The 12,110-nt window shown below is 38.8% G+C and overlaps 1 protein-coding gene across 1 annotated transcript; it reads left to right on the top strand.

Moving 5' to 3' along the window:
- The first annotated feature begins 2,470 nt into the window (after positions 1–2,470).
- Positions 2,471–11,480, top strand: LOC144640535 (transcription initiation factor TFIID subunit 7-like). Its single transcript, XM_078499643.1, has 8 exons — positions 2,471–2,604; positions 2,940–3,012; positions 3,803–3,855; positions 6,086–6,166; positions 6,725–6,815; positions 10,139–10,197; positions 11,035–11,107; positions 11,422–11,480. Exons 1-8 carry the CDS (start codon positions 2,539–2,541, stop codon positions 11,463–11,465), a joined length of 540 nt encoding a protein of 179 aa, XP_078355769.1. The 5' UTR covers positions 2,471–2,538; the 3' UTR covers positions 11,466–11,480.
- Positions 11,481–12,110: the final 630 nt, after the last annotated feature.

Raw genomic sequence — 12,110 nt, 5'->3', positions numbered from 1 at the left:
GACCAATGTATATCTATGCTGCTGCTTTGTTATGTCTTTGAATATGATCGGTTTTTGCAAGTTCATGACAGCCAGACACAATGTGGTCTATTTTTTTCTCTTATCTGCTGCAAATCCTGCACATCGGATCAGTGCCGTCTTTTATAATTCTAGCATGGCATGTCATCATCATCATCATCATCATCATCATCATCATCATCATCATCATCATTATTATTATTATTATTATTATTATTATTATTATTATTATTATTATTATTATTATTATTATTATTATAAAAATTGTCAAGCTTCATAAACATTCTTGTCCACTCGGTTGCCCGGCACCGCTGTATCGCACTTCAAGTATTTTCACAAAGGCAGTTCCCCATGCCGCCCTTAGCTTCTCCCCACTGCATGGGGCAAATAAAGAAAGATTACAGCACTGACAGTGTGGATTAACTTCAGGAAAGAGTCTTTTGCATAAAAAAAAACTCTAGATTTGTTGCTTTTTGAAGCGAAACTAGCTAAAAAGTGTATTTTGATGTTGCTATTGACTCAACATTACTGTTTCTTTTTTGAAAAAAAATTCTACAATTTCGTGCGACATTTTCTTGAGGATGCCTAAATAGCAAGTCAGAACTCGAGCCATGACTCGAGCTCGGGACTCAAATTTTCACTCCGGTTTGCTTGCAGTTAGCTTCCACCCCGGTTTGCTTGTGGTAAGCTTTCACTCAGGTCTGCTTGCGGTTAGCTTTCACTCAGGTCTGCTTGCGGTAAGCTTCCACTCCGGTCTGCTTGCAGTTAGCTTCCACTCCGGTTTGCTTGCAGTTAGCTTCCACCCCGGTTTGCTTGTGGTAAGCTTTCACTCAGGTCTGCTTGCGGTTAGCTTTCACTCAGGTACTGTCTGCTTGCGGTTAGCTTTCACTCAGGTCTGCTTGCGGTTAGCTTTCACTTAGGTCTGCTTGCGGTTAGCTTCACCCCGGTTTGCTTGTGGTAAGCTTTCACTCCGGTTTGCTTGAGGTTAGCTTTCACTCCGGTTTTCTTCCGGTTAGCTTTATTTGTTGGTTGGGGCAATACTATATATATTTACAAGATTGTCCACAGTCCTCTATTTTTCGATTTTTTTGCGATCGATGAGCGCGGGGAAAGAACGGCGAGAGAACTGGACGCCAGCGCAAAACGGGAGGCGCGCATTCTCTCGCATTTTTTTTGCGTTGAAAAATAGAGAGGCTGTGGACAGTGTACAAGGACTTTTACAGTTTCAAACATTTCAAATGCTGAATTAGTGCTGACTTGAGTCCCGAGCTCGAATCCTGAGCTCGAGTCCGGAGCTCTATTCGAGTCCTACAGCTCAAGTCCTGGAATTAATTAGGTTTATCTCTTTTTTTTTTTCTCTCGTGTGAGTGTAAATGTATGCTTTTTTGATCACTATTATTGTTCGCTGCAGATTCCGTTCATTGTAATTACGAATACATGCAACATAAATAAAGAAAAGGTTCACTTTAATATTTTTTATGGTGTCATCTTCATAACGAAAAAACCATTTCATTCATATTTCGATTCATTATCCTTTCTCTGACTATCCTTGCTCCGGCTTCTTCAGCCCTCTATTTTTTCGTATTTTTCGGGGAAAAATCACGAGAGAACTGTACGCCAGCGAAAAACAGAAAAAAATATAGTGGGACTTTTTACTTTTCTTTCGCTCGCTTTTCGTGCTCCCCACCCTGACCCCACCCCCCCCCCCCCCCCCGTGATTCACGCTCGCGTAACGCGATCGCCGATTCTCCCGCGTTTCTTTTTTTTGCTTTGCAAAATAGAGGGGCTGTTAACAGTCCTTCATTCACACACGTCAAAATGAAATTTTAAATAATTAGGATACACATATTCTTAAAAGTCGAACCCCGGTTAAGTGGCCACTCCCTGGTCAGTACAATAATGTAAATAAAACTTCTTTTAAGCGGTCCCCTCTTTTAAGCGGCCGCGGCTTCCTTTCTGCCGCCCCAATGAGCGTTCTTCTATTGTTTTTACTCCTCTTTAGCGAGCTGCAGCCCCCCTCGCCCCCCTGCCTCGTACGATGAGGGTGGCCGCATATTCGTGATCCGTACCATCAAGTTATGATCCATATAAGCCAGCCTAGACAGACTTGTTTCTGGACGTTCTCTCTTTTAGCGAGTAATTAAATGTCGAGGGCACACAAGCATAGAAGACTATACATGGCAAAGATCTTTGCGAGTTCTCACATAGCTTACTGCAAGTACTAGAAATCAGACATCAAAAGACAATTATTTGAAAATGCAGGGCTAGTACGTAGTATTGGTTTTGGCCGATATTTCGACTAGTCTTCTACAGTGCAAGAGCTCTCAATCCAGCCTTGTATATCGGCCAAAACCAAAATCAAGTGCCGCTAGCCGTGCGTTCTCTCTTGCACCCTCTTATCTCGTTGACGTCACGGTTTTGACCTCAGGTTGACCGAGCTAGGACTAGGCTGAGTGAAGGACTTATCCAAGATGGCGTCGATCTTCTTCCAGCATCCCTAACAGAACATTTACGTTCAGTATGTCTTCGAAAACAAGGTCGGATGGAGGTGAATTAGAAAATCAGTTTATTTTACGTGTACCTCAGGTAAAATATATAATTTCAAAAGTGTTTAATTTAGTAGGAATGCTAATGCAGTAGAATCCCGATTTAACCTCCAGGGGAAACGAAAATTCAGGAAAATTGCTTCAAGAAATATCGAGGGTAAAATTACAGAGAAGTACTATCCAACGGAAACGAAAACTGGTGCGAGAAATTAGGGTTTTCTAAAGACCGAGGATATGAGAAATCGGGATTCTACTGTAGATTTAGCTGGTTAGAATTCGGCTTTCTGTAAGTCGCATGTCGAGAACTTCAAATCAATGTTTTGTACAGATCAGTGATATTAAGTCGATCACTGATGGAAGCACATTATTTAACAGGTTTATGCTTCAGCACTGCGTCATGCAATCCAGAACGGCTCACTAAAAGATAGGCTTTCAATTGAATTTCAAGGTCAGTTAAATATTAGCTATGTTATTGGTAATTGTGAAGAACAGCTCCCGCTAACCGACTGTCGGTCAACTGTCGGCTGACAGTTTACCAACAGACTACCGACAGGCCATCGACAGCCCACCGACAGGTTACCGACAGTTTCTAAAACTGACAGCCCGCCGACAAACGGCCAACAGACGGCCGACAGACGGACGACAAACGGCCGACTGTCGGCCGACACACGACCGACAAACGACCAACAGTCGACCGATAGTCGGTTAGCGGGAGCTGTTCTTCACAAATTATTCAATTCATTTTTTGTGGCTTTCGTTACTTTTAAGGGACTCGCGCTATATAGGGAAATCACGCGCAAAATGGTGTAAATGACGAGTTTAGTTTAGCTAGGATGACGCTTTCGATTTGTTAGTGCAAGATATTGCCTTCTTTTACTCATTCTAAATTTGTTAATTTTAAAAAATTGCCTTCTTTTACTCGTTTTAAATTTGTGAAGTAAAAGTAAATTTACTTTTACCGTTAATTGTACGTGATGCGTTTTTTAATAGAGTCGTCATTTGTTTACGCCATTTTGCGCGTGCATTTAGACAGTTGTTTTCCCTATATAACGCGAGTCCCTTAAAAGTAACAAAAGCCTTTTTTGTTGCATTAAGTTGTTGTTGTTGTCGGTGTTGTTTGTGGAGGTACCGTAGCCTGGCTAAGTAGTCCTGTTTTCTGGGAAAATCACAAAGCATACATAGCCAGTCTCCTGTGTTAAAGGAAGTTAAGCCTTACTGAACTTTTAATATTTTTAAAGCTGACTACAGACATGCAACAGTCCGATTTGATGGAGCAGCACTATCAGCAAAGGTAAGAAGGTGTTGTAATGTTGATGATCATTGTTCGTTAAAAGTACATTGCAAAAACTGTCAAACTCCTCCTCCTCCTCCTCCTCCTCCACCCCCCTTGTTGGTACCTTTGAGGTACAAACTGTCGGGTTTGTCAGCTTCTTTGATTAATCAACCTTCGGGTTGCTAAGTTATATAATTAAACTATCTATCTACTTTTCTATATTTAGTACACCCACAGTGCAAATAAATTGCTGGTTTTCACTGTCACGCAATCAAAAAAAATTTGCAATCATTCAACTACAGAAGCTATGAATTTCAAATATTATAGACGATAAATAGATAAACAATTTCACCAAGTTTCAGGTCTGTGCGGTGTACCGTTCGCGAGTTATTTACCAAACCTTTCCATGCAAATTTATAAAGCTTAGTATGGAGATGCCATAACTGTGTTCTTCCGAGGGACACAAATATGTCCGCCGTGATGTCAGAGAAACCCAGGGCTGTCACTAAGGGCCGGGGGCCGGGGATTTTCCCCGGCTACAACGAGTTTGAGCCCCGGCTACTTTGATACAAAACCAAAACATGGAAAGTGAAAAATACATCAAATAACAAAACTGTGAATAAAAGACAAACCAATAGTTTATTGATACAAATTATTATTCACCTTTTAAAGAGAGCGATTGACATTTCATCCGAGGCTGTGATTGAAAACGTGTAAATGTCGAACAATGACATCTTCCTTTGAAAGCGCGTGATTTTACGACGTGTTAGTTTCATTTGGATTCCCTTGTTGTCGGAGATTCCAGCTCCGCGTGAAAATGTCATAAAAAAACGGAAGGCAAAAGTGGATAAATGAATAAAACTGGATTCCTTCTTATCTTCTGGCTGTGCTTCAAGGTAAGATTATGTTTAACTGAAGAAACAACAGTTTGGGCTTCAGCATTTCTCTTTCGAATCGACTACCGAGACGATGCAAGAAGGAAATTGCACAAGACTCATGTGGCCCAGTAATAGTCACACATGGACTTTCCATAGTTGAACTATGGACACTATCCACACAAATAAAATCGGCGATCAGTTAACTGTAAACTTGCAATATTATGTGTGTTCTCCTCTTGCCTGTTTTAATGCTGTTTTAATCAGCTACATGTCAATAAACACAGATCAGCCAGTCGAACAGGGCTTGTATGCATTATTACATGTACTTTCTATGACAAAACATTGGCTTGTCTGTGTTTTCTACATAAGTGCAGAAAGTTTCGTTGTGTGAATTTCTCAAAGCAATGGTTTTCGTTCAAGAAAAACAAACCAGTTTGACGTTCCCAACACGTTCCCAACGCCATGTTTTTTTGCTTTTGGTCACGAGTTACTTTCACTCATTCCCAGTCTTCCTCAACTTTTCTTTTCTGTCATGCCGTTAGTCACAAGTCAGGCTGTTTCAAATCCCAAAATAAATGATAACTTTCGAAAACTTGTCAGATTCTTGTCGAATGCCGCAGAGAAAGAGAAAGTTGTACGTTACTGTGGTGTAAAAATTGCATAAAAACAAATTTGTATCAGGAACCAACCTACCTAAAAAACCCTAAGGAACAAACCCTACCTACCCCCCCCCCTCCCCAACAACCTAATACAGAAAAATCTTGTCCCCCGGCTACATTTTTCATTTCCCCACCTACTTGAAAAATTAGTGACAGCCCTGGAAACCATCTAGAAGTCAATTCTGTTTACAACAGCGGCAATCTTTGTCTCATGAGCTAGTACAGTTTCACATAAACACCACTTATTATATCTGAAATGTTCAATCTGCTGAAAATGGAAAGAAAATGCCTTTTTTCAAACAAAACAGCTTTGTCACGGCACTCAGCTTGATGTCACATACGACAGAGAACTCAAATATTCAAAATGCTCTGTTTAAAAAATGAATGACACTATTGATCTGAAAATTTGCAAAAGATATATTTTTTGTTTATCTTATGTCTAATGACAACAGAAATTTAGTAGGCCTAGTGAATTTTGATTTCAGAATTTTATGACGTAACATGAAAACCAAAAATAGTGGTACTATGTACAAAATAATGCCAAGGATGTTCACAGAATATTTTCTACTAAATTTTTCAGTCCTTCACCCTCACTTGTGAAACTAGATCATAGGACCTGATTCTTTCACTTGTGTTTTTAGTTTCAAGGCTCATTCTTTTAGAAAAGACAAAAACCAAGCTAATGTCATGATATGCCCTTTTATGTGACAGCTTGTAGATCTACCATGCATATTAGAATCTCACAAGACAGTAGACAGCAGAAGCTTCTACAAGACTGCAGACATCAGCCAGGTACATTTTTAATGACTGATCGAAACACTGTACACTTGAAGGTCCTTGATAAGGCTTGGACAGAACAGCAATTTACTACAGCCTCCGTTGTCCAGTAACTGCTGAGGTGACACCAATTAATACATATACAGTAGAACCCCTATTAAATGGCCATCCTTGGGGAAATGGCAACTGGCCACTTAACAGATTTTGGCCGCTTAATAGGGGTTCCTCAGAATTTAGCATTAGGCCATTCAAAAAGGTTATGTTATTTCTGTCAATACAAAATAATGTGAGAAGGAATAATGGAACCAGATGAAGACGACAATAAACCTGTGTTTGAATGATTGATTTTTATCAGCTGTCACTGTCCAAGCTTGTTGAAACTCTACGTCTGTGTTTCATCTAGAAAACATGGTACAGAACTAGATGATAAAGGAAGAAAGAAACCATAAAACTGAGAAGAATTTAAAACACAAAACTCAAAAACCCTTATGTAAAGACTAAGATGAGTACAGTAAGACTACTGATGAAAACCTAACAAATTCAAATGAAATGGAATTTGTTGTGGTTTTTTAGATGTTAGTTTGCTGTGAAGATGACAGCCTAGTAGAGGATGAGGATATTTCTCCCAAGAAGGAATCCAAAAGATTTATTTGGAATCATGGAAGTATGTGAAATGAAAGATGTGTTTATTCTATTAGTTGTTGCATTGTACTTCCGGTATGTTGTGCAATGTTTTCACCCACCATGGATTAGTAACCTGATCTTAGTTGTTGGTTAGAATGTTTACACAGGTTAGAGCTACCAAGGTCACCATGGAATGACAGCAGATAAATTTGCATGTATAATTTGGTGCATACAACATTTCATTTGTGAACAAGACGCTACAACAGCGTTCACTCCGGTCCTAGAAGTGACATAGGGGTGGAGGATTAAGGAAGGGATTGGGTACGTATCAGAATTCCCGCTTCCTGTAACTTGTACTACCGCGTATGAGAGGCTAAAATAAAACACTAAATTCAATAAAGAATAAAGAAAAGCTGCCTAGATAAAACTAGGAATGTAGACGTGGTTTTACAATGTCAAGACAAAAAAAACAAATAAACAAAATATGCCCAGTAAACCTAGACGAATAGTAGGAACTCGCTAATGAAGACCTTGACAAAATATGGAACTATCTCAATGTGGTGTTTCTTGGTGCAGAAAAGCCGGGTTTTTTTTTTTTTTGGGGGGGGGGGGGTAGTTATTTTCGAATCACGGAAGCGTTGCATGACGGCCAAATAGCTCGGTTACAAATCGAAGGAGACTACACAAAACTAAAGTCTGGTCGCCGTTGATAGATATGATCAGATAACACCGCATCTGTCTTGAAGATCAATGTCCCTTCAAAACCTAAAAAAATTATACCAAACTAAAGATGGACATATGAAAGAAACTTGTAAGATGCTTTATTTCAGATTAATTTTCTTAGAAGATGAAGCACAGAAGTGTATTCAAAAGCGTCAATTTCAAGACTCGTGAAGCAACCCTCGCATGTTTAATTAAATTTATTCATGCAAAAGCAAAAATTGTGATTTCTTATAGCGGATGGCTTTTGCATTCAATTTTTTACTTGACTACTTTTACTGATCCTTCTATAAATTCCATCCAAAATTCAAAGTAATAACAACTTTGCTTTCTGAAGTCTCGAGAAGCCACAGAAAGTCCTTGATCAAGTCCATGATTTGTATTCAAAACACACTGATAATTGCGTCGCGACACAGTCTTCTTCATGCATGCTGATAACCTACACTCTTTTCCATGTGGGATCTGTGCCCCACTTTATCACACAGTGCTTGCCATCTGAAATTTTAAAAAAAACTATGCCACAGATTTTAGCCAAATTTAGACATAGGGAATGGCCAACAAATTCTGTGAAATATAAAAAAAAACACTTGCAAAGGGTTCAAAATAGTAGCCGGCACTTTGACGCCTAGGGCTTTCCACAAGTTGCTCGAGATTTCCCAAAAAGTTGCCCGTAATTACTCAAAAAGTTGCTCGAAGGTTGCTCCAAAAAATCCAAAACGTTACTTCTAATCAAGAGAATTCCTCTAAATAAATGCTTTTTTCCCTTTAAGGGTAAAATTTCTAGGCAGTTTTATCTTAATAACATATTAAGGGGAAAATTTGTTAAATAACAAGGATTTCTTTAACTGAGAAAAATCGTGAAGATACCGATAACGTCATGTTTGATGACAAGTTTTGACATGTTTTAATGCAAAATAAGCCAAAAGTTGAAATGTCTTCAAATGTTCCTCGAAAATCTTCGGCGAACTTCATAAATCTTTAGAAACGTTCATATTGCCTTTCAACAACACTCGGATAATCTTCAGGAATTTTCGGTATGGAAATTGCTCAAAATGCAACAAGTTGCTCGAGATGAAAAAAGTTACTCGAAGGGGAAAAGTTGCTCGAAACATGAAGAGTTGCCAAAAAATTGCCGAGCAACTTGTGGAAAGCCCTACTAAAGACACTTGCCCACTACTTTTCACCAAAGAAATAGAAGATATCATGCCTTGATAGGCCAACTGAAATCAAAGTTGCTGTAATGTTGAAGTAAACATTTTATATCAGACATTATAATATAGATAGGAGTCTACGCGCGCTCTGATTGGCTAAAAACCTATGTTTCATCAGAGGCCCCCCAAACGAAAATTTGGGGGGCCCACCCACCCACCCCCACATTTTGGTGCCGAAAATATTGCGAGCACAGCATAAAATTGGTTTGTCAAGATATTCTTCTCCTGATCTTTTCACAAATCGTTTTTGTAGGACTTTCAACAAACCCCCTCTCTCCAGAACACCACTAGTAGAGGTCCATAAACTGTTCATATTGTTTTTGACGTCATCTTTGACATTGGTGACATCAGAGCCTACATGTTCTGCCCAAAAGATCTACCCATAAAGCACCATGAAGTAGGATCTTCTGAACTGTCATTAAATAAAATAAGGCCAAAACTTGTTAAATTAAATGGATTTCTTTCATTGAGAACAATCGTGAAGAAACTGATGACTTGTTTTCTGCTGACAAGTTTTTAATGCTAAACGATTGAAAGTTCAAACATCTTTAACACTTCGTTGGAAGTTTTCGGGAAACCTCATTTATTTCAGAAAAGTTCGAAAACTGATCAAAAAATGTTTGTATGGCCTTGGAAAAACAATCGGAGAATGTTCAGTCTAGAAACTTCTCAGAATACCAAAAGTTGCTCCAAATAAGAAAACTTGCCAAGTATTTTTGGGACAGTCTTAGTCCCCCACATTCTCAAACACTCCACCGCCTCTGAAACAAGAACATCACAGTTACCTTCAGCCCTGAGGGGGGAATCCCATATGAAACTGGCGGGGATGCTTGTGGTCTCGCTTAGGGGTATAAATTTTGAATTTTGGTTCTCCCTTAGGTGTTCTGGGCAATATGGCAGTATTTTTAGCTGTCAGGGTCTTGTTTTATAGGATTGCACACGAAGAAATATACAAATATAAATTCAATTTGAATTCAGAATTTTGGTACCTTTTAGGGGTCTAAAAAAGCTTGAGCTAAGCCCAGATTGGTCTCTTTTAGGGGTTCTTTCAAAATTTTCGACAAGCATCCCCACCCCTTTTTATGCGAGTCCCCCCCCCCCCCCGGGGCCCTTCAGCCGACCTTTAACACAAACTGCTTTGTCTAAAGTTCAATGTACCAACCCCCATTTCAAGGTTATAGGCTTCTAGTACTATAAATTGCTTGTGTTTGACTTAATGGTTTGCAATGTTACTGTAACCTACAGAAAGGAAGTACATTGTATAGACCCAAAGGATACTTTTCTTGCATTAAGTTTGACTTCAGTCTCAGTCATTATATCTACTGAGTTTAGTTTATGTAGAGACCTTTTGTGATCAATGATATGATTATGCTACAGACATTAACTGGACTTGCTTGAGACTGGATCATTAGCTAAGTTTTAATCTTTGCAGTTACTGGGCCACTGAAAAATGTCCGCAAGCGACGATTTAGAAAAACTGCAAAGAAAAAGGTATGTGTTAGTGGCAAGACAAGTAAGGTAACTTATCTGTCTCAGAACTTTGAACATTCAAAAAGAGAGTGTCAGTGACTTTCTTCAAGATACAACCCCAGTCAAAAATGTTGGGAAGGTGGCTTTGTTTTCACTCCCCCTCCCCCCTCATTCAATGTTGAAGCATACCTACAGACTTAAACCACAGCATATTGTCTATCATAATATTTAGTAATACCTCAACATTGATATGGGGAGAGGGGGGGCACATACACGCTCTGTGCGTACATATAGATTATGTGTATTTAAAATTTGTCGAAATCACAGTGTTCATCTCCAACCTTCCCAAGGATTATTGTCTTGGGTTGTAGCTTCGATTCTACTATTAAAACCATATTGAAATTGATGAGGTCTATACCTAATCAGAAACTTGGCATACTTATGTAATTCAGAAGTGATACATGTGTTTCAGGAACAGAGAGAGGTTACCACATTTGATCTAAGCTGAAGAAAGTAATGTGGTTTAAAATTATCTTTGGTTAAAAATTTTCAAACCAGTTGGATTTTTAATTGTCATTGTTATATCCATCATTTGTATCAGAAACAAAGGGAAGTAAGAATGAACTATATATTTATGATCTAACAAGTGGTACAGAGGTTGGTGTTGTGCTGCCTGGAACTTTTCAGGGCATCCTATAAGAAATAAGTAAACAAAAAAAAGGATAGAAAACCAAAGAAGTGAAAGTAAATGAACCTCTTTCCTCCGCACAAGCTTCCAACAATAGAATACAAAATATTGAGGCCTCTGCAAATGAAACATGTTACATTACTACAATGTATTAATCTTCATTGTTTTAGTTAGTGGAGTCCCCAGAAGTTGAAAAGGAAGTCAAACGTTTGCTGAGGACTGATCTGAGTGCCTCCAATGTCAATATCCTTTCCAACTATTTTAAATTTGAAGACAAAAATATTTTGCAATTTGAAGCATAAATTTATTATACTTGTAATGTGAAAGCTTTGCCTGATCTTTTTTGTACTTTATATATTTATATATATATATATATTTCATGACTACATGATTATTGCCAATTAAAATAATAATTAATTATGTTTTCCAACTACCAGCTGGTTTCAATCTGTTTCCAATGCAAACAGGAACATTTGAGGTGATATTGGTCATATAGGGCTAGGCTCTGTTACGACCTTTCAGTTACAGTTCAGTCATGTATCCTTGACTTTTTATAAGCTTTGAAGTCCTACAAGATGAAGAGAAACCAGATGAGAGGTAACTTTTTCTGCAAATATAAAATTATATACTTATTACATGGCCAAATATAGCGGTCTAAAAACAAGCACCTAACCTTCTTCTGACATGAAAGGCTAGCATCTCAACCAGCATCACCAAGCCAAGTTTCTACCTGAAGCATGTTACAGGCTGCCATTGCAGATTTTGGGGATGCAAGCCAATGGGCAAAACTAAAAATTGATTCCAAACTATTAGCCCTGGAAGGCAATATCTAGGGGGGAAAACCAGCAAAAAAAACCAACCGGCTTCTTAAAAGTTAGCAAACTGTGAAATAACAAACAATAAAATTTCAAGCATTTGGGAAACATTGATAAAAATGGTTGATTAATGACAACAACTGGTTAATAAATGGACACCGAGAGCCGCAAATATTAAACGAATCAACAGGTTGCATGTAACAGTCTTGACTGACAAGCCTGCGGCCCTCTGATTCCTGATCAAATTAGAATTTTGAAGTGTTGGTTTTTTGTGGAGGGAGGTAAACTGGAGAACCCAGAGTACAACCCTTGTGGCAAGGCTAGAACCAACAACAACATGTACTGCCAGGTCCAGGCATCTAGCCCAGGCTGCATTGGTGGGAAGTGAGCGCTGTCACCACTGCACAATCACTCCTCCCCTGTTATCAATT

The sequence above is a fragment of the Oculina patagonica genome, unplaced genomic scaffold (genome assembly GCF_052425735.1).
Source record: "Oculina patagonica isolate OP01 unplaced genomic scaffold, crgOcupat unplaced334, whole genome shotgun sequence".
Classification (NCBI taxonomy): domain Eukaryota; kingdom Metazoa; phylum Cnidaria; class Anthozoa; order Scleractinia; family Oculinidae; genus Oculina; species Oculina patagonica.
Note: the sequence above shows the minus strand (reverse complement) of the source record. Positions and strands in the feature narration are given on the sequence as shown.

What these genes read in the sequence shown, in the direction of transcription:
- LOC144640535 (XM_078499643.1), top strand. Translation starts at nt 2,539, where the DNA reads ATGTCTTCGAAAACAAGGTCGGATGGAGGTGAATTAGAAAATCAGTTT. An exon ending in GAGCAGCACTATCAGCAAAG is followed by an intron (nt 3,856 to 6,085) that starts GTAAGAAGGTGT and finishes TTTATGTGACAG; the next exon opens with CTTGTAGATCTACCATGCAT. An exon ending in TCTGAGTGCCTCCAATGTCA is followed by an intron (nt 11,108 to 11,421) that starts ATATCCTTTCCA and finishes GACTTTTTATAA; the next exon opens with GCTTTGAAGTCCTACAAGAT.